This window comes from Stegodyphus dumicola, chromosome X2, assembly GCF_044657685.1.
Source record: "Stegodyphus dumicola isolate Sdum_Otavi_A_Nest chromosome X2, ASM4465768v1".
In the NCBI taxonomy this organism is placed as follows: Eukaryota; Metazoa; Arthropoda; class Arachnida; order Araneae; family Eresidae; genus Stegodyphus; species Stegodyphus dumicola.
This window is the reverse complement of record NC_140781.1, coordinates 1,530,643-1,554,364: the sequence shown is the minus strand read 5'-3', so window position 1 is coordinate 1,554,364 and position 23,722 is coordinate 1,530,643. Positions and strand designations below refer to the sequence as shown.

General features: G+C 31.7%; 1 protein-coding gene across 3 annotated transcripts in view; it reads left to right on the top strand.

Annotated features, from left to right (window-relative positions):
* Positions 1-23,722, top strand: part of ck (unconventional myosin-VIIa ck) — a 361,748-nt gene that overhangs the window by 217,478 nt on the left and 120,548 nt on the right. For all 3 annotated transcript variants that reach the window (XM_085809040.1, XM_085809041.1, XM_085809042.1), the window contains exons 11-16: positions 1,003-1,262; positions 4,612-4,822; positions 7,406-7,541; positions 8,030-8,136; positions 17,883-18,020; positions 23,440-23,685. In XM_085809040.1, coding sequence (XP_085665166.1) covers positions 1,003-1,262; positions 4,612-4,822; positions 7,406-7,541; positions 8,030-8,136; positions 17,883-18,020; positions 23,440-23,685 — 1,098 coding nt within the window. The remainder of the gene's footprint in view (positions 1-1,002; positions 1,263-4,611; positions 4,823-7,405; positions 7,542-8,029; positions 8,137-17,882; positions 18,021-23,439; positions 23,686-23,722) is intronic.

Here is a 23,722-nt window from a genome sequence, read left to right as displayed (position 1 = left end):
CAAGCTTTATGTTTTTCATTGATTACTAATGGCAAGAGTTCTTGTCATTTAGTGATAGGTCTTCATTTACAATTGATGTTTTCTTGTACCAGTTTAGCAAAAAGACCAAGTTTTATCCTCTGCTAGTATGAGTTTCATCAGTTTTAATGCATAATATTGAACAGTTTTTTATCATCTTAAAAGATATAGCATAATATGTTAAAAATTAGATTTTTCTTGCTGTAATCCTCCACAAAGATTTTACTAATTGTTTTTTGTTAAATCCAAAATCATTTGCAGTTGCTGCGCTTTGCTTTAAAGCTGTGCATTTGTTTTATTTCTTGCCATTCTCTTTTTGTGGCAATAAGTTCACTGGATATAAGATAGATGTTGAGGTCATTTTTCATCTGGAGTTTGTTTACCATTTCTCAGTTCTACAAATCACCTAAAGATCTGTCTGTGTGCAGAGAAAATGTGCATCTCCATTGACCCATATTGGATGAATTCTCAAATTTAAATAATTTAGTATTTGCTGGCTACTCCGTAATGCTATAGTAAATGAAGGCCTGTCATTATTTATGTAACATGACACTATATCTGCCAGCATACATAAAGTGGAACCATGTAGTGTTGACAGATTGGAGATTCAGTACTCCTGATTGCATGCAACTTGTCTTAGATGGTATTTTTTCCTTTGTTCAGTATGAAATCTATATCATTATATAATTGTGTGACTATGTTGCATTTTTGAAATGTATAGCTTCCTTTTATTATGAAATAAAATATCTAGAAAAAGGGGGGAATGGAGACCCATTTTAAATGGATATCTTTATGCAGTAAGAGTTTTCAGCAAAGAAAAGAACTCACCCCCCCAAAAAGAAACTCTTTAGGCAAATACTGAATTCAAATTGATCTGAACTATTTAATTTCAATAGATTTTTAGAAATATGACTTTTTATTCCCCCTCCATTTATACAGTGTTTATTTTAAATTCTTTAATAACTTTTTTTTTTTTTATTTAAGGTGAATAACTTGCATCTTATAGATGCTTTAACAACTCGAACTATTTTTGCTCATGGAGATGCTGTTGTATCCAATATGAGTACTTCACAGTCTGTAGATGTTCGTGATGCATTTGTGAAGGGCATCTATGGTAGAATGTTTGTATGGATTGTGAATAAGATAAATTCTGCCATTTACAAGCCAAAACATTCTGCAAGCTACTATAGAACATCAATTGGTGTTCTTGATATTTTTGGTTTTGAGAATTTCTCTGTGAACAGGTATGTAGTTCTCATATGAAATAAAACTATTATTTACTGTATCTTAGATTTTTGTCAGTGGTAGGTTACTGTTGGATATTCTGTGATAACATTCAGTGCTAAAAGTTGCAAAACTAGAACTTTTAAAAATAATTTTGTACTAAATACATTATAATGCTGAGGAAATATATACCTGAAAAATTTTATGTGCCTTTCTTAGCTAATACTTAAAATATTAATATGTCTTAATATATATAACTTATTAATCAGGTTAAATTAATTATATAAGAGTTATAATGAATATCAGTAAACTCTTCATTAACTTCTATTTGATTCAAAATGTATGTTAGTGGTGTTTTACGATTTTCTTTATGCAATTGTGCTTTCTAATTATATAATTCATAACTATTAATTGTACATTTTAAATAATTAATTTTTGCATCATAGTCTTATGTAGCTCATGTTACTTAACTTCTGTTTGTGAGTTTGACATATAAATAAAGAACTCTTAAATAATTTAATATTTAAATGAACGAGGAAAGAAGGTTACGTCACCAAATAAGAAATATAAAGTAATAGCTGATTTGAAATTCAAATAGATGTAAGAAGGATAGTTAAACCTTTCCGGACAGATGTCCCATATGTGCATTCCCTATGAACATCTCTCACAGCCAGGGCATCCAGCCCACACATCACTGAAGATTGCACTTATGTAACGGGAGATGTGTATATGCATTTTAAGCTAAACCATTTTTTAAAGACCAGTAGATGGCATCTTATGTATATTACTTTTGAACTGAACATAGTTTTCATAGAACATAGTTTTATGAGTAAGTTCAGTTTGATTCCTTTCTGCCTAACTTTTGTGTCTGCTGTTGTGGGGGGAGGAGAGGAAGCTAATGTAAATAAACATGGCTCGTCTCTTCAACTCGCCATGTGATATAAACATTCGCATTTCTGATATACATTCGAATCCTTTTTGTATTCTTTTTCGATACTATATAGGGTCTTTTAAGGATACTGTGTGGGGGATCTGTTGTGCTTTACATTGCTTTTGTCGCTTACATTTCGCGTATTTTCTTTTTTCTTTTGGAAAGCCTCGACTTCAGTATTTTTCAGTTTATACTTCGGTTTTCAATTTTTATGGCGATACTAATATGGTAAATGACCTAATAAGTGACATGAATGAGAGGGATCATTAATTTTAGAGAAGCGTTAGAGAGCATTTTAGAGAAGTGTTAGAGAGCAATATTTCAGTGAATCTGTATGGACATTTTGTAAGAGAGTCAGCTCCCTGAGTGCCTGCCTTCCACTCCTGTGAAAGATTCTGTTACTTCATGTAAATAGTCTTTCTTGTATTTTTTTTATTATTAGTTTATTAATATATTTTTTCACTTAAAACTTCGGAATAATTTGATTAATTCTTCCAAAACGTATTTCTCAAAGTAAGCAATTTTTCTTTTATATTTTCATGTAAAGGGGAAAGATTATTAAATGCTAATTTTAACATATATTATAGCTTAAGCAATAATCTAAATACTGAAAATTATGGTGTTAGGACATTAAAGTAAAAGTTTTAGTAATTTTTTTTTTTTTTTAAGTTAGCCTCAGCGATGCAAAACTTTTGTCCTGTGGGATGATTCCTTTCAACGTCCTTCCATCCCAAGGAAATGTTTTAAACAAGGGTGCACCATCTTGAAAGTGTTAAACAACACTTTTCCACGTAATCTTCAAATTGACTGAGGCATTCGTCTGATAACAAGACCATTTTTTCAATTCTAGTTTGATAGAAAGAAGGATCCTAGTCTAAAACCAGTTCTTTGAAGCTGTTTTAACTTTAAAGAGATAACCAACCTTCTTCCTGATTAGTACTTTTTCATCTGTGGCAATAGGAAGGAGTCATTAAGACCTAAATCAGAGCTATATGAAAGATGGCTGTTTACTTCTGACTTGAAAGCTTGCAGCAATTCTAACATACAAAAGGGCATAAAGGATCTGTCATCTTCTTGAAGAAGTATGACACCTTTACTCAACATGCATGGCTGCTTGCATCAGATGTCTTCTTTTAATGTCATCAAAGTGACACAGTAACGATCAGCATTTCTTGCTGCACTTCAAGAAATCTAGCAAAATAACAGAAGTCTCCCAAATGAGGTGGATGTAATTTTGCTAGCTAAGTGTGTCATTTTGAACTTCTTTCTCATTTGTGACCAGGTGTTTCCATTTTAGAATTGCTCTTTTTTTTTTTTTTTTTTTTTTTTTTGTGGAAACAAAGTGGTAGAGCCAGGTTTTATCCATGGTTGTAGTGTGATTAAGAAAGCATTGACCAGCTGTAGCATAACATTGAAAAAATGAGACTGGCATTTTATTTATCAGATAAGGCATATGAAATCCTTCATGCTCAAACCTTTAATCACCACAAAAAAAAAAAAAAAAAAAAAAAAAAAAATCCCTAAGGATGTGTTGTGCAGTTCTATAATTCAATGCCAGCTCAGCTCAGATGGCATAGCCCACCAGCGGCCGAGCGGTAAAGACGCTGAACACTGGTAGTTCGGTCTGAGGTTCGAATCCCGCGAACGGGCTGGCTGCATGGGCGTTTTCGTGGTTTTCCCCATGTGTAACATGTATACGAGCCAGTTTCCCTTAGAAAGTCCTCCACGAAAGGCACCCCTCCCTTTAGGCAGATAGCCCTCGTGTGCTTTGCCATAATTAAATACACCAACACCATCAAATGGCATATAGTATTTGTTAATATTGCAAATCATTTTTCAGTCTGTGCTGTGTTCACTTCTGTTGCTAATGAACTTGGACATCCACTGCGTGCTTTGTGCTGGTTGTCTGTATCCTTTATTCCCAATTCAAACAAGCGATACCACTTTGCAGTATTGTGTCTACTTATTGCACTTTCATTCTAAATGTCAATGATTTGGTGATGAATTTCAGTTGCATAAAACTTATTTGCCTGTTACAAAGTGTATTTAGGGTTTTTAACAATGGGGGAATTTCATATTTTATTTACCTGTTAAATATTTAGTTTAATTTTATGAATATAAAAACTACTTTTATTCAAGTTTTGGTATTTATCAACATTTTCTATACTTTTTGTGTGTTTAATGTATAATACATTAAAAAATCATATAAATCAAAATAAATGTATATATATCTATTTTTCAAATTTTTTAAAGGAAATGGGCAAAAAAGGTGGGGAAGCACTGGTCTAACATATGTTACACCTCTTTGGAAAAATTTATTTTCGTATTAATTCATGCATTGGAATAATACTTGTCACTTTTTTAATCCCCTCTTGTCTATATAAGTTATTTAGATTTTTATCAACTTGTTAATCATATTTTATGTTTGTTTTTCTCAGCTTTGAGCAGTTTTGTATCAACTATGCTAATGAAAATCTCCAACAATTCTTTGTACGACACATTTTTAAGTTGGAACAAGAAGAATATAATTTGGAAGCAATTAATTGGCAACATATAGAATTTGTTGACAATCAAGAAGCTTTAGATCTTATAGCAGTAAAACCCATGAATATCATGGCTTTAATTGATGAAGAAAGTAAATTTCCAAAGGTTAGTAGTGGGTTAAATTTGTGTGTAAAAATTTTAGATTGAGTTGTATGATTAGTTATGCTAAATAAATTGTTTTAGGAATTACAGTTTATGTACATATGTATGTATTACTGCTTTGTAGTTTGCAATTATAAGCACATCAAGTGTGCTGATAAATCATATACTGAATAATTTTATGAAAAATTGTGCTGGAAATCTTATCTGTAGCTAAGCTGGAGGAATTTACATCTGTGCTTCTATATTTATTTCAAGAACTTGGTTTTTCTAAAAATATTCTTATGATGTAATTTCTGAATTCACAGTTTTGCAATCTAACAGGACGTTCTTATTCAGCTAAATGTTGCATAAAAGTTGGAATACAGTGCAAAGTTCGAAATTGTCCTAATTATCCAGAATGATCTGAAATCTTGACCCCTAGTCATCTTTTTTGTTTGTGTATGCTTCACACATGTGCATTTGATATTTTTTTTTCATAATAAAGCATGGAGAGTCCCGATTCTTAATTTCACTTTAGCATTAAATAAAATACCTCTATAATAAAAAAATATTAGCATAAATCTGTATGATCAATAATTTTGTTCTGTAGCTGCCTTTTCCCTTGGCATTCATGTCAAACTAAAACATTCTGAAAATCGAAACATCGTTGATTTTACTCATTCTGAATAGTTTATATCCTTAAAGAATGGTGAATAATGATTTATTACTTTTTAACTTTCATCACCACATGACTGTCAACACACAGCAGCTTTAGGAATGACTTGTGCAGTGATGTCTAAACAATGTTCTTTTTTTTTTTAAGTATTAGTAACTGAATACCTAGGAATGTGGTAACCTGTTAAGTTGATATTAAGCTTGGCGATGATTACAGACTTCAGCTAACTGCACTGCAAAGTGTTTACAAGGAGAAATTTAATAAATTTCTTTCCAAATTTAATAAATTTCTTTCCATATACAAAAGGGTAGATTTTTGTAAATTTGCAGAGAAGATTACTTTTAGTGTAATTTGAAAGTAACTGATTTCTTATTCAGATAAGCCCAGTATCGATGCCAAAGCTGGTGCAGCCACAATGGGTAAGGCAGAATTCAAGGAAGGCGAAAGTTTTAGAATTTGTGGAGGAAACTGTGAACAGAATTTAGGACCTATAAAGACTGCACTGGGCCACAAAATGTCTAGCTCAAGCCCTGGATATAGCCCACTGACAGCCAAGCGGTAGTCACTGGACACTAGCGCTTGGTCTGGGCTTTGAATTCTGACAAACTGGCTGGCTGCATGGGCATTTTGTGGTTTTCCCCATTTGTAACATGCATACAAACCAGTTTCCCTGGTTCCTCCAGGAAGGCATCCCTTTCCTTAGGCAGATAGCCCTTAAATGCTTTGCCATAACTAAATGAACCAAGCCAGCCTTGAATAAGACTTAAGTGGAAATTTATTTATTCAGGACTCGGATAAGCCTTAAACATATGTGGGAAATAAGGCATAAGTATAATAAATAACTAATGTAATTCAGGCCTATCTTCATGTAGTAGAAGCTAAACAAAATTCAGAATGTGTCTTTGATTGCTAATCCCATTATGCATTACCAATAGTGTATGGCGAATGCTGACAAAGCTTTATGATGATAGTCAGAAATTCGAAAGTTTTCCAGATATCAGGCACAAAAAGCAAAATTTTCCAGATATTGGAATTTATAAAGACATTTGGTTAAATGAAATAATTTTGTAATAAACAAAGATAAAATACAGAATTTTTTCATTGAATGGTAGTTATCAATCAGTTAACAGACCAAAATCTGTAGTATAGCCAATTCCAGAAAATAGTGCTACCTATAAAGTGAAGTGACAGAGGACATAGCTATATTTAGAGAGAATTTTCGACACGGCAATTACAGGACTTGAACAATGGAACTTTATAAGTGAACAAGGAATTATGTCCGTATAAAAAGTTAAAGAGAAAGTATTAGCATAAAAAATGAAGCAAAAGCAGCTTTCATTGAAAGAAATGTTTAATAGAGCAAAAAACTAAATATTGAGCTTTGTATTTTATTTTTATAGATTTGATTCTTAGATGGTCGTAAATGCTTCATTATTTCAGGTTTTTAGTTTTATAATTTTTATATGTCACCCTACTAAATTTAAACTGATGATCTAGCATCCAGAAAAGTCCAAGTCCGGAATTGCCGAAGTCCCGAAGCATCCAGATCTTGGACTTTGTACTGTTTTTTCTTTTGGTTATTATATGAATCCAAAAAGGAAGAATTTTGAGTGCTTTTTCTTATAACTGTATAAACCTTTATAGTCGTTCTTATGTGTTTAAAACTAACTATGAAACATGTACTAAATTAATGGCTTAAAATGTCTTGTTCTATTTATTTTTCAGAACAGGCCTTGTTAACCCTGCATTTTTGTCCTTGCAGTATTTGTTTATTTGTGCAACATATTTTAAATGCAAATTAATTTATTATTTTCCTAGTCCTATTTCTGTTTTTCTGAGTAGAAATTTGTGATTTGAGATATTGAGTTTTCTTCTCTTTTTGATGTATTATTTTCTTACCTCAACTCTCCTTTTATTTCCCGTCCTGCTAGGGAACAGATCAGACATTATTAAATAAACTTCATAAAATGCATGGAAGCAACAAAAACTACTTAAAACCAAAATCTGATATCAATACTTCATTTGGGTTGAATCATTTTGCTGGAGTTGTTTTCTATGATACTAGAGGTAAAATTTTAATATTTCATTACTAACATTTTTCATTTTTTATTCATAGTATGCACCATGTAATATTCATAATGTGAAAATTTCAATTTATTATTTTTATATGTATACGTCTGAGAATTTTGAGGGTTATTATTTCAAGAATTTCAGTAACTTGTGATGATTAACAGTTTGGAGTAATTTTATGTTGCATAAAATACAGACATTATTTAGAACAATTTTGAATTAAACTAAGCATCATTGTCTAAACTTTAAAACATGAAATTAGCATTATAGCTGCTAATTGTAGGTCACTGCAATGAAGAACTGCAGTCCTGTTTTCAGCAAGGAAAAAATTTTTTTAAAGAATTCATGCAGTTTATGTAATCTTACAGTAAACGTAAAATCTTATGTGATTTCCTTTCATCCCAAAATGTGAAATGAAACTATTATGTTTTCTTGTTAATAGTTTTATGTACATTTTATTTTTTTTAACTCTTTCCTTTTTGTAGGATTCTTAGAAAAGAATAGAGATACATTTAGTGCTGATCTGATACATTTAATACAAGTTTCTAACAATAAATTCCTGCAAAATTTGTTTGTTCATGAAATCGGTATGGTGAGTAATGTTTACTTTTTAATAAAACATCATTTGTGACATGAATGGATATGTTTTTAATTTACAGGGGGGATAAAATAAACTCAGATTTCTTTAAAAATACCAACTATTCTGTATTACTGTATTTTTAAAAATATGTGATAAATTGTGTGATGTAATAAAAAGTAAAGGAATATTCAAGCATAATTATTTTAGATTGGTGCTGTACTAATATAACGATGTTCATTATTCATTACCTTATTTTCTCCTCTATAACAATTCATTAGTGCATATTAATCTGTTATTGAAATGAGTGCAATGGAGAATAATTTCAGTGTACCTTGGAGTGTTGATAAAACTCCTTTAAATCTCTGCTGTAAACAAAGTCAGCTAGAATGCTGTAAATTAAAAGCACATTCACAATATGATCCAAGAGCAGTCTGTGCCATTTGGCTTCATGCTGCAAGTGCAAAAATGCCAAATATTATGGATATGCCATAATTATTGTTGATTTCTTCCTTCTGTTGCAGAATTACTCATATCAAAACTGCTACACAAAAGACCAAGTTTGAATGACTGCTGTGTGGAAATAAGCAAACATAAAAGATCAAAGCCTACAGTTGTGTTGAGGCCCTGATTGTTATATTGTATCAACTGCAGTGATTGTCCTGACGTCACAATTGATACATCAAATGAACTCGGCCTGTTGAGCCCGTGTCCCATTTACGTGTTATGTGAACTACATAAAACTTAACAATACATTGCTTATTGAAACTGTAAGCATGTGTATGATGATTCTCACTTTTGTTTTTCACTGCAAACAGTAGCGATAAATGTACTTACCACATTGCTTTCAAATAGGCAAAAAGTTCATCAAAAATACAAAGTTTTGGTGACGAATGGCCATGTTTAATTGCTTTGAACTTTCAAGAAAATTGTGTGTAATATGTTGCTTGCAGCTGTGATTTCTCAGTGACTCACGGCACTCGTGTGACTACAGACAGCACATACAATCTAACAGACACAAAGACATGAAAATAAAATCTGCCTTGAAAACAATATCATCATTTTCCATAAAAAAGTTACAACTCTGTTGTAAATACAGAGCTTTTATTCTCATCATGACAGGTGCAATACAGTCTTACAAATTCATTGTTTCTATCAGTGTTTCCTGATTTTGGCTAAGCCTAGATAATCGAGCAAATGGACTAAAAAACAACTGCTCTGGTTGTAGCCACTGTATTTCAGATTGGTTTTTATAAAATTGTGCTCCATTGTTTCATGCTACAATAGTAGACAAGGCCGAATGTGTTCATCATTATCATTCTTGGAATCCACCGATAACTCAAGGGAAGTACTTTTCGATGTCTTGAACAATGATTGTACTCGAAAGTTCATATTTGAATAAATTTTGTCACCTTTGCATATGATAATGCAGAAACCATGATGGGTAATGCAAAGGACGCTAGTCCTTTCATTAAAAATGTTCAGCTGTTTTACTTCTGTGAGCTCCTGCCTCAAGTCTGTTCATGGACTTAGCAGCTTTTGATTTAGTTTTATTAGTCTTTTCAGAAAAGCTTAAAATGTAAAAATTCTTTCAATTTATGCCAAGAACTAGCCTTACAAAATTATGAGTGCTCGCCGGTTATCCTTTTTAGAATATGTGAACAGGTTAACTCAACAGTTTGAAGGTTTAAATCGTAAATGCATTCTTTTCCTAAGAAAATGCCAGTTTTTTTCAGTTCCCAGATAGAGAATATTGCATGTAAATTATTTTACCTCTTCTTCAGTAATATCCTTGTGCTTATTATTCCTCTATTGTGTTTCATTTATAAGAAAAATTTTTGCTCTTTTCATAGATTTAGTAGTTAAGATTTATTGAACCTATAACCATTAAATCCCATGCTGTTGTTGCATCAGTTTTTAATATTTACTTACATAAAGGGAAAACCAGAAAGATCATCCTGATCTGGGATGGTAATACTAGAGCTTTCATTCTGGAATCTAAACTTGCAGCTTGATAAGTAGAACATCTTTATTCCAGTGCACGGAGATTTTGCAAAGTAGGCTGTTACTACATACCCTAGAAAATGCTGATTAGCAGTACATTTTTTGAGCATGCAGAAGTAGTGGATGTTTCTTTGAGAAGGAAAAATCATTCATTTTCATCTGTTCAGTACATGGTTTTGCTGCTCAAAAACTTCTTTGTTGCTGTTGACCAGTTGGAAACTGAATTACTGTTTCACTGATTTTGATGAGGAAATTCCTGTTACTGCTTGAATCCATGGAATATGGCACAGCATTTCAACATTCTAAGAGGAAAGTGGGCTCTACAATTTGGAGGGCTCAGTGAAGTAATGTTGACTATTTTATTAGTACCTCACAGCAACTAGAAGGATTTTCAGCAGAATACACAAGAATCAAACTGAATTTAAACCTGATTTAACTGCTGACACACTGAATGCTGTTCTTGTGCAGAAAGTGAAATTATTTACTCACAACAATGTTTTTATCAAAGTAAGCTTAGCTAACAATAAATTTACCTTAGCAGATCAGGAACAGGAACATCCAAAAATTTATCCTAAATTTGTATTTTTGCTCTTTTGCTTTGCATCTTTTATGTGGCATAACATCCATTTAATGCTTTTTAATTCCCTTCAGTGTAGGGAACATCTGAATGTCATGATCGTAATTCGTTTAAATATTACTGATGCCTCCTCAAAGTTTGGCATCTGTACAAATGTATATCACTTTGAGTGCCTTTTCATCATACTTTGTACACAAATATCCATAATATCTACACAGGATTCTACACACATATACTGTGCTAGAGTATATCGAATGTAATCAAAGTATTTTCAGAATTGCATAACAGTAATTATGTTCAGTGGACATGATGTCTTAGAAAAGAATGAGCACAAAGTGAAATGGTTAGTCAGAGCATTAAGTATGCTATTTAATTTCTGAATGTAACTGCAATTGTGCAATGCCAGTCTCCTATTTAAAGATACTATATTTATGGTATTTTACAGCAGACAACTTACAATTACTCACTACTGTGCAGATATGTAAGTTAGACTTTGCCATTTGACTCTTGTGAGGGTGTCGACCCTGGGTGACATACAGTGCAAATGCATTCTGCTGCAATGAATAGATCAGGGTAGCAATTTTATTATCTGGGAAATATTTTACAGCTATGGTTATATGCTCATGATGATTTTAGACTTCATGTGTTGTCACAATATCCTGAGAAATGCTATTATATTTCATTTCTAATGTGACAGTGATACATTTCAACTTGAAAATACAAGAAGCAACAGGGTCTTGATAGTATTAGAATTGTTTCAAGAACATTATGACAACACAAAAGTCAAAATGTTTGCAATCTCAGTAGTAGACATTTGCGAACTTATCTCCCCAATCTTAAGAAAAGATATAAGCATTTGAGATATTTTATTTTTGAAAAAAAAAAAATGTGTATTTTGAAAAGAATATATTTTCATTTGAGATAAGGAAAGTGCATTAATCAAATTTCTAAAAAATATATGGTTGCAAAAATATAAAGATTTGTGTGGATTTGCATAGTGATATTTATTCCGTAGAAGTTAAACTTTTCTATATAAGGTAATAAACAAAATAAATAAAGAGATAACATTACTTTGGTTAGTTACTAATTCCTAAGCCAACTGTCTGTAAGTTTTAATTTTAGTAAACAGTTTGAAGCAGTACAATGTGAACTCACCTGGATTGGAAAAAACATCTTTGTATAGGTGATGAAATAATGTTATATCAGAATTTGGACAATTTATCCTATCAATTAGTTTCTTTTTTTTTTATATATTTAACAGTGATTTATAACTGATTGTTAACTACAGTGAGTAACAATTTATTTGTGAATAACAAATTTATCACTTCTTTCTTCAAATTGTTTGTTGATTTTCTTTGCTTTTAATCAAAAGAAATAGGACAGTGCGGTATTTTTCAATCAGTTATTTGAGAAAATATATTTTTATCTTAATATATGACGCACTTTTTAAAGATAGGTTTTTGCCAATTTTATAGATTGAAAAAAATAAATCTTGCGACAGAAATACAAAGAACAGGGTTGCCACGCTACCTGGAAAACCGGGAATAGTCAGGGAATTCGAAAATTGACCAAAATATTCAGGGAAAAGTCAGGGAATTTAAGTATTTTTGTCAAAATCTGGAAAAGTCAGGGAAGTTCATACAACGATCCCACCAAAAAAAACGATTTTTGCGCCAACGTCGGAAGAGATAACTTTTTTGGCGAATTATGTATCACGTGAGTGTCATTCGGGTAGCTGGCATAGAGCCAATTTTTGCAGCTCCAATTTGATTGTCTTTTTTAGAAAGGCAAAGCAACTTTCCCGCAACTTTTGGTTTCCAGTATTCTCGAGAATCGCATGTGCAGTGCATGAACTAAAGAAAGTACCTGTTCTCGTATAAAACAAAATGGGTTTAATCCTAGTATACAGTACCATGGAGGTTAGAATCAAAGAATATGTATTGTAAGGAAGGAAAACCTCTCTGCAACAGACGTGGCTCCGTTCCATCATAGAGGGAAACAGCTGTGCATGTCTGATATCTGTCGCCAAAGCTCGAAACCGGTGTCGAAGTTCGAAGGTCACGTTATCAAGAGTTCATAAAATGAATATCGTTTAAAATTTCTTTAACGACTTGCGCTAAAAAGACGTGCCACGCACGTCGAGATGCTTTTGTCTCAAACCGTGAGCGACGTGAACACCACGTCGATAAGCAGTTATCGCAAAAATGAGAATAACGTGGTGCACACGTCGCCTAACAACAAGATTGTTTATTTCTCGAGTTACAGCTCTGAATTGCACTCGCAGATGCGGAGCGGCGTAAATGAGACACTTTACCGCTTGTTACATTGTAGCGCACGGCACCGCAACCGTGAAGTTTAGTCTTAGCGCAAGTGGTTAAACTCTAAAGGAAAAGAAAATATTTTTTGGCGCAAGTAAATTAATTCATGGATTAGTTATTTTCAAGGGGGAAAAAAACTACGAAAATCCATTTTTAAAATTATTGTGTGGATTTTTCGCAATAATTTTAAAACCGGATTTTCGTAGTTTTCTTTTTGTCAAAGAGCGTTTCTTCTTAACATGTGTTTCTCAATTTCCTGTACACATCGTGGAGAGGGAAATTCTGGCCGCCAGGTTCCGTCGCCAAATCCCTTGGCAAATTTTCCCTCCGCATTCTAACGGCGTAATAGCATTTTACTTGTATGGAACGTTTTCTTCTTTACATAGACGTTCTTTGGTTAGAATAATAATGGGATTTGGCGACATCATGATGCGCAATAAACGGGTCATTTTGGTCTTGGCGACAATTTTCAAAATCGTGCCAAAGCCTTACCGTATACTAGAATTTTACCGCAAAATCTTTTTAAACCTTTTTTTTTTTTTCTTTTTAATAAATACCTTGCCATTTTGCAGTAAAATAAAAAAATAGTAATCAGTCATCTAGGCTATCCATGTAATATAACTATATTTGCTAAAATATCGTTGATTATTCTAATTAAATTTTTAAGTAATTATTTGTATGTTATTCATATAATTTAATCTTGCTTCTTCCCTCTAAATTTATTTATTATTAGTAAATAAGATTTCCAAATTTCAGAAAATTTTCTCTGGCATAATCCTGAAATTAATTATAGCAGTATGATGACATACCATCACAAAATTTAATGCACATATTTTTTCCTTATGTATGCTGGGAAATAAATATAAAATACCTCAATTTATTAAAATAGATTTCTTTCTTTCGTTTAGCTGCAGAATGTCTGCAAAAAAAAGCCTTATTTTATTCCAGATTGGGAAGATTCTAATCTCAATCTTCAGTGGAGAAAACAACAACTATTATAATTATATTTGTGTTTTCAAGTGTTAAGGTGCCTTTTAAGAACATACCTCACACGAATTAAATTTACCTAAAATCTAACCTAACTATTTAGCATTGCGTTGTGGTTTATAAGGACCGGATTAGCCTCATGTTGAACTGGTGATGATCATGAGAAATAATTAAATAAAACATACATTTGTTATCCAATGTATATATCTTAAATTTTATTAAGTTTCTTAAGTGGAAAACTAAACAAAATTATCAAACAAAGTATACCAAGAATAATTAAGAATAAATGTCCTCTGGGATTTGTTGAATAATTAAGTGAATTTGCTACACAATACAAGTAATACCATAATTAATTTACCTCTTAGCACAGCCAACGTACATTACGCAGATAGACTGGAATTTTCTTGAAACACACCTGGAAAACCTGGAAAAGTCAGGGAATTTCATTCTCCTGTTTGAGTGGCAACCCTGAAAGAACTGCTTTTGTTTTGTTTTCATTTTTCTTTTATATGTATCATAGACTCTTCTGATCTTTACCCTGTGAAATGGTTTGGAAGGAACCCATATGTAAGAAGTGGACCATGTACCCAACCTTTGTTCAAGTGTGATAGATTATGTTATAGGTTATCTCTGCTACATTTGAGCATTTTGCTGATAAGTCAGATAGGGCTATTTATTATATTTATAAGTCAGATAGGGCTATTTATTATATTTATAAGTCAGATAGGATAAGTCAGATAGGGCTATTTATTATTTATATAGGGATATTGCTGATAAGTCAGATGTGGCTGATAAGATCAAACCACAGAGGGAAAGATGAATCTGTGAATAAATCTGGATAACATAAGCGAAATTCCATAATTAAATGCATAACTATCACATGCTTTTGCCCTGTCTAGATTTGTTTTTAGTACCTATATTCAATTTGTTAAAAAATCTTAAACTGTTTTCTATATGTAAAATTATAGACTTCTTATTTGCTGAGATTTGGGATTGTATTTTATTATCAATCAAACATTTAATTCCTCTTATTTTCTGCTTTCATAAATCAATATACATTACAAAGTCCGAAATATGGACATCCGTTATCCGGAATGATCTAAAATCCGGACCTCAAAAACCACCAACAACAACGTTTTCTCATAGGCTTTATGCATGCACGTTTGATTCCCCCCTCAGCTTCGACACTAAATAAAATACCTTGTTATTGAAGAAACCTAAATTTGTATGATCAGTAATTTGGCTCCGTTGCTGCATGTCTGCTTGGCATACATCTCAAACCAAAACATTCCACACAGATACATTGTTGATCTGACATCAACCTGGCAAATCATTATTTATTATACTTTCCTTTCATTACCGCATGTTTATCAAAACGTGACACATTGAGTAATGACTCATGTAACGATGCCTAAACAATTTATTATGCTAGTAGTTGAATAATAAAGGAGTGTGGTAACCTTTTATGTTGACATTATGCTTGGCAATGATTACAGATTTAAGTTAAATGTGCTAAAAAATGTTAACGAGGAAAAATTTACCAAAAATTTTTTTGCATATGCTAAAAGTAGATTTTGTTAATGATGCTCATAGACCCAAAGATTACTTTTAGGGCTATTTGAACTATTTGTTATTCAAATAAACCCAGAACCAGTGCCAGGGCTCATATGGCCGCATTCAATCGCAGAATTTAGGACCCACGGAGACTGCATCAGGCGGTAAGACATCTAGCTCCTGCCCTCAATAAGGCTTAAATATATGGTGGGAATTTATTTATTCAGAACTCTGATAAGCCTTAAGCATGTGCCAGAAATAGACATAAATATAATAAATAACTAAACTAATACAATTTAGGCTTAATTGTCTTGGTGCACGATAGAAGCACGATAAAATTTAGCGGAGCAACTAGTTGTTAGTCGCCAATCTCACGATATATAGCCTAGTGAACGATAGCTAAATTTTATGATGATAGCCGCGAACGTTTTAAAGGTTTTCGGATAATGCAAATCAAAGGTCAAATTTTGCAATTAACGGATTTTGTTACGAAATGTGGAAAAGCGGTAATAAATGAAGATGATATAAAAGAAGTTTTTCATTGTGATTGCAATGCTCCTCAATCATCAATCAATTAATGGATATAATTTTCGGATATCGCAAAACAACGGTGAAATTTTCCAGTTAACGGATTTTGTAAAGAAATGTGGAGAAGCAGTAGTAATAAATGAAGATAATATAAAAGAAGTTTTTATATCATGAATGGCAAAATCTGTAGTATGGTTCTAGATCTAGAAAATACCGCTACCAGTAGTGAAGGAAGTGACAGAGAAGTTACTGAAAGCCAGAAAATTTTGATTGACAAGTTATTCGGAATTCTCGATACAGCAGTTACAGGACTTCAACAACATAACTAAACAAGAGATTATGTCTGTCTACAGAATTAAAGAAAGTATTAGCACAAAAAATGAAGCAACTTAACTTACATTGAAAGAAATGTTTAATAAGGTAAACAAATAAATATTAAGCTTTTTTTTATATAAATTTTGAAACCCTTTAGATCATAAATACGTTATCATTTCCTAAATCATGATTTCATATTTTTAATTTTATAATTTCTACATGCCATCTTACTAGATTTAAACCAATGATCTATGATCCGGAAAAATCCCAAATCCGGAATTGCTCAAGCCCTGACTAATCCGGATTTCAGACTTTGTATTGAATCTCATGAATATCAAAACGAAGAATGGAAAAATCTCCTTTGTACTGGCAAATATAATTTATTCCCTATATTATACAACCTTTGAGTGTAGTATATTAAATCTACAAAAATTACTGAGTTTGAATAATTTTCAAGTAAAAAACAATATAATGTACTTTGGTATTTCCATTCACTTAACTAAGAAGCAAATAATATTTTTTAATGGTCTTAATTGCGGAATATCACCTTTCCTCATCTGAGTTATTTGTATGCTTCTATTCCTCATGCCTCATTCATTAAAAAAAAAATTTATGTGCCTGTTCTTAACATATGGATAAATGTAATATTTCCTGATATCAGATATATATACTATCACTACTATAGCTGAGAAAACATAGGCCAGAGATTTTCAGAATTATGTTATTACATTATTAATGCTGAAACTTAAGAATGCTGTCTGTTTAACGTTGTAGATATATCTTGCATTTTAACACTCTGCTTGTTGAAGATTTTCATATGGTATTTTCTGAATGAAAGGTTTTTCATATGAAAAGGCCACGTAGCAAACAATCTTTTAACAACATAAAATTTTAATGTTCTGTTATTAAAAGCCAAGTCCTGATGCAATTCCCCTCTTTAAAAAAATTGATATCTTAGTATAATCACTTGTTTGTTTTTTGTACAGTTACAGTGTTACCTGAAGTTTGTCATAGTATTATATAATGTTTTATAATTTTTTAAAGGTCATATATTTTAAATAAATTTTAGCTCTGGGATGCAAATTTGTACCTTTTGATTTTTAAACTGTTTGTGGCTATATTTTCCTTATCCTTGAGCTGCCATATATTTAGATTATGAAAACAGCAGTAAAGTAAGTAATAAGTAAGGTAAGACATGAACTTTTGAAATATTTATGCCAGATTTTGCAGAGTTTACGAAAGCAGGGTTTACTCTTTTCTCTTTATTGTAACTGAGCCTTTGTATTATAAAACATGCACAAAATTTTCTTCTTGTTATCTTGTATTCTGATATGTTAAGTTTTCAAGAAATTTTCAGCTAACAACTTTGTTTCTTTAAGGAATTGATTGAGTTCAAGAAAATATGATACATTTTTATTAATTTATATTATTTATTTCTAATTAATTTAATTAATTTCTTCCCTTTTCTGCATTTACAGGGTACTGATACTAGGAAGAAAACTCCAACTCTGAGTGCACAGTTTAAAAAATCTCTTGATTCTTTGATGAGGACCTTAAGCCAGTGCCATCCTTTCTTCATTCGTTGTATAAAACCTAATGAATTAAAGAAACCTATGGTATGTTCAGAATGGGCTGGATTTTACCCCATCTATTTTATGGTTATTATTGGGGTATACTTTTGTAAGCATGCTTGTAAATTGTTTATTGTTATTAGACAAAATATCTATTGAGAAATGGCATTAGCTAATTGCTGTATGTCATTCTATATAATTTTTAAAAGATATTCAGATGATGTACGCTTGAAATGTTTAATGGTACGATGCAGTAAGTACATTTGTTATGTTATGTACGTTTACAAATATGTTATGTGTAGTTATTAAGATTTATCTTTAAATAAATGTTTGTTTGTTTTTTACTATCATTTTATGAGTGATTAATTTAACTACAAAAGGAAGCTAACATAAATCAGAAGCGGGATTATTCTGAAACCTAAGCCTAAAGCTACAAGAATTTGCTATATGTAAATAAATTGAAAAGAATTTTAATTTCATGGTATGTGCATTGATTGATGTAACATACTTATTATAGAATTTAATTTTGTTATTTTTTTATTATTTTGGAAAGAGTTTATTTTTTTCATTTTCTTTAAATTTTGAAACATATTTAGGACATCAAATAAACTTATAAAATACCAATAACTGTGTTCTACTAAGTTGTCTAATTGGAAGTTAATAATAATAGCATAGATATATAATTTGCATTTTAATGAGTACGAAAATGTCTATTTTCAGTAAGGCAAAGAAATGTGATTTAAGAATATTAGCTGAAGAATTGGAAGAAGATGTAAAGGAGAGTCATAAAATGAGCGATTTGAAAAAGATAATTTTGGCTAGCAAAGAGTACGATGAAGAATGCGCCAAAGAATGGTTAAACATTATAATAAATAAAAGAAAAGAAATTGAAGAACATAGGCAAAAAGAAGAAATTGAAGAACGAAAACGTCAATATGAAGAACATAGGCGAAAAGAAGAATATGAGGAACAAAAATCAAAGTATGAAATAAAATTTGAACTGCAAAAACTACATATTGAAGCAGAAAGTAGATGTACAAATTCTGGCACCAATGAAAATGCTAGTGGTACGCACATAAATCCAAAGTTCTGGCACCAATGGAAATGCTAGTGGTACGCACATGAATCCAAAGTTAGAGCTTCATCGTTTGATGCAAAAATTTAAACCTGACGAGAATGATATCAGTTTATATTTAATCATGTTTGAGCGTTTGGCTAAACAAGTTGAAATACCAGAAAATGCATGGGTTACTCATTTGTTTGGCTTATTGCCATATGATATTGCTCAGTTAATCGCCAGAGAAACCGATGAGATTGCAAACGATTATAAAGAAGTTAAAAGGATCTTATTAAAACGGTACAAGATGACACCTGAAAAATTTCGCCAAAAATTTTTTACGCACAATAAGAGTGTAGGAAACACATGGAAGAATTTTGCGTATGAGTTAAGAAATTTTTTTAATGAATGGATAAGCGGAATTAAAGTAGATACTTTTGAGAAACTTAGTGACCTTATTGTAGCGGATCAGATAAAACGTAAAGTGTCTCCAGAAGTAAAAGAACATTTTATTGACATGTGGTCTGAGTTGATTTCACCAATTGATTTAGTTGAAAAACTAGATGATTATGATACCTTGAAGTCAACTTTCAACAATAAACAACCGCGTAAAGAAGGGGGACAAACGAAACTCTTTTAAAGATGGTCCAGTTGCTACAATGAACGAAAAGAAAAAACTCTACGCTATCACACATAATGAAAAAGGTGAACCAAAATGCTTCAGCTGTAATAATTTTGAACACGTCTCAAGGGACTGTCCGCTGCCCAAACCAGTAGTAACATGCCGAAAATGTAATAAAACAGATCATAAAGCTAAAAATTCTGTTACTAAAGCTGAAAATAATCATTCAAATGATAAAAATTATTCTGTTGAGCAAGTTGGCGAAAATATAGAAGAGAGAAATTCATATTTGAAGAAAGCAAAACTGAATAATTCTGAAGAAGTACAGGCTTTAATTGATATGGGGAGTTCTTGTTGCCTCTTAAGGACTTCAGTTGCTCAGAAACTTAAAGTGAAACCAGAACCTGCTATGAATGAATTGTATGGTTTTGGAAATCAAAGGGAGCCTGCAGTGACCTCTATAGGAATGATTAAAGCCGATATTGAAGTTGATAATGTAAAAGGCCAAGGCATAAATATATACCTTGTGCCTGATAATGCACAGCCAGTTGATCTAATCATCGGACGGACATGGCTTGATCTACCTCACATCGCTTATGTCAGAATAGGAAAAAGATTTCACTTCGGGTATAGGGAAGATGAACTATTTAGTAACCTCAAAATTGATGAAAAAATAAATCCAGTCTGCCTTAAAGCTCTTGAGGAAAGTGAATTAGAGACAATACGATAAATCTTGTCAGTTCTCAAACAGGTAATGGATTAATTATGATAGAAAATCCTTCCGAAAGTATTGGCTGTTTATTAGAAATTAAAAATGGCGAAATTTGTATACCAGTGATTAACGTTGGCGATAGAAATGTTAAGCTCCAAAAAGATCAATTCGTTGGGAGAGCAGAAGTTGAACTATGTTTAAATATTGAAATTTCTGAATTGAGCTTGAACTTAACAAAAACGGAAAATATTAACAACATAAAAGTTCCTATAAGTTTAAGCCAAGTAAAATTGGCTTGGATCTCGACATTGATCACCAGCAAGAGTTATTGCGTTTTTCGAATGAATACAGAGATTGGTTTGCATTGAATATTTCAGAATTTGTGTGCACTGATCTCATAAAAATGGACCTTAAAGATATATTCATTTATCAAACTGCAGTAAAGAAAAACAATACAAAAAGTGTTGTTCGAAGTGTGAGAGATGATGAATTAGGTGCATTTGAAGTTGTTCGAGAGAAGGGGAATGAAGCTGCAAATCTGATTGGACTGAATTTCACTTCAGTGAAAAATAGTCCTTATGCTGCAAATAGAAATCGACACTGTGGCCAACTGTCTCTAAACACCACTTCATGCCAAACATTTATTTAAAGACAGAATGACGAAAGTGATGGTAGTCAGAGCCAAGAGAATGCAGATGATAAGCAGCAACTACAACCTCAAAGGCCCGTACGAAGGCAATTACGTCATCCTTACTTCAGGCAATATTGTAGTTATCTATTCATAGGACTTCCATGAAACGTTGGACGGGATGGAAGTGAAGATGAAGAAAATGGAAGAAAAAACGAAGAAAGAGTTTCAGGAGGTGGAAGAGACAATCACTGGAATCCTAAACGATTTTATCAAAGGTGTTTTAATAGTAAAGCCCTCTATCATAGGAATGACATTGAATGCAGTCAAAGTAGAGTGGAAGGAGAACCAACCAAAACTCAACCTAAGTATCGTGGCCCAATGGTTGTGACAGAAGTACTTCCAGGTGACACTTATAGAATATCACAACTAGAAGAAGCCTGCGATGGTCGCTTTTATGCATCAACTGCTCATGTAAGTCAACTAAAATCTTGGGGAAATGCAGAAGCAAATGATGATGACGGCAATGATGACGATGACGAACTTAAAAGGCCCAAGCGAACAGTGCGCAAACCATTGCTCTATAGAAACTTTGTATAGGACTTATAGAATTTTTTAAAATTATATTTCATTTTATTATTTTTTTTCCTACCTATTATTATATTTTTGCTGTTGTTTATTTGTCGTTTTATTGTATAAGATTTTGTTCAATTGAGGACAATTGAAAAGTCAGGATGGTCGAATGTAAGCAGGATTGTGAATTGTTTATTGTTATTAGACAAAATATCTATTGAGAAATGGCTACAGCTAATTGCTGGATGTCATTCTATATAATTTTTTAAAGATATTCAGATGATGTACGCTTGAAATGTTTAATGGTACAATGCAGTAAGTACGTTTGTTATGTTATGTACGTTTACGAATACATTACGTGTAGTTTATTAAAATTTATCTTTAAATAAATGTTTGTTTGTCTTTTACAATCATTTTATGAGTGATTAATTTAACTACAAAAGGAAGCTAACACATTTTACATAATTTCTCAGATCAGTATCAAACATGGAGTATAAATTAACATATAAAAGCTTCCAAAAGCAACACAACTGTGTAGCTTAATTTTTCTAGTAAAGAAAGTAATTTTATTGCAAAATCAGGCTTTATTTTTACAGAAACATGTAAAAGTTTTAAAGCCCCTGGTGTAAGGAAATACTCTGAGGAGCATTTTGGGCATCACTTCAGTTATAAACCACTTTAGTTGGAATGTAATCATTTTGGAGGAAGAATAAAATTGAAGTGTTAAACTGAGTTTTCTAAATCCATATATGTCCAGACTGAATGTCATCTAAGCCTTAAATATGATCTGCACATATAATGGATCTTATGTATATGATACAGAATTAAATATATGTAAAATCTATTGTATTACAGTAATATATGGAAATCAAACATATAGTTATGGATGTCATGAAAAGTACCTATAAAAATATTTCTTTTTTAAACAAGACTTTCTGGTAAAAGCTGTAGCTGAACAACATATTTCCAGTATCTTTTTGAAAAACTGAGCTGTTGAAATTTTTAATCACACTTTAGTTTTGTTTAAAATATGGGGCATATTTTGTTATCAGACTAATTTATTTTAATAAATTTCTTTAATATAGTGTTTTATGATCTTAGAAAAGGAAAATACTATGCAAATTTATTGCTGACATTTAGTAAGAGGAATGTGTTTTTAAAACATTTTTCTACATATGAGTCAGAGAAACTTTTATTTTTAAACTTTTACTACAAAATAAACTGATACAGCTGGAAGGAACTTTTGCTTTTTACTGCTGTTATTATTTATTTGTTATATATGACAAAGCAGGTTTCTTTGTACTATTTCAGAATTTTCACATTCTTTCATTAAATATGTTATAGTTTTCATTTCATCTTGTCTGTATATTTGATTAGTTCATACAAAATCAGATATTGAATTTTACCATACAAATATAGGCTTTGAGCTCATATTGAAATATTTGAACTTCTTATTTTTTTGTTCTGGAAAATTACTTCTGCAGCAGTTAGATGTATTAAAATTCATAACGCTTCTAAATATATGGAACTGTTATTGATGTAATGTGAATATAAACTGGTTTTCCAAGGAAAATCTTCCATGAAGGCATCCTTTTCCTTAGGCAGATTGTCATAGAATGTGCTTTACCAGAGTCCAAAATAATGCAATCCAATTTTGTTTTTCATTTGTTTAAAGGAGTAATAGCCTGATACTGTTTGAAACAAATCAGGTGTTTTAAAGGGTAGAAAATAATCTGTAATTTTTTAAAATACTATTATGTAATTTGGTTTAAGTAATGCATTAACAGACATTTGGTTTGCATTATATTTGTAAAATAAATTGTAATTTTTTTGGCTAAGATGTTGATCTTTTTTATGTACGTATTTTTTCAGATGTTTGACAGAGAGCTCTGTTGCAAGCAGTTGAGGTATTCTGGTATGATGGAGACAATTCGTATTCGACGTGCTGGATACCCCATCAGACACACGTTTAAAGAATTTGTGGAACGATATAGGTTTCTTATTCCTGGAGTTGGACCAGCTCATAAAACAGATTGTAAAGCTGCTTGCATTAAAATTTGTGCCATTGTATTGGGTAAAACTGACTACCAGCTTGGCCGTACTAAAGTTTTCTTAAAGGTTAGTTTAAATTATCCTGTTTGGTACTTGTGTAAAG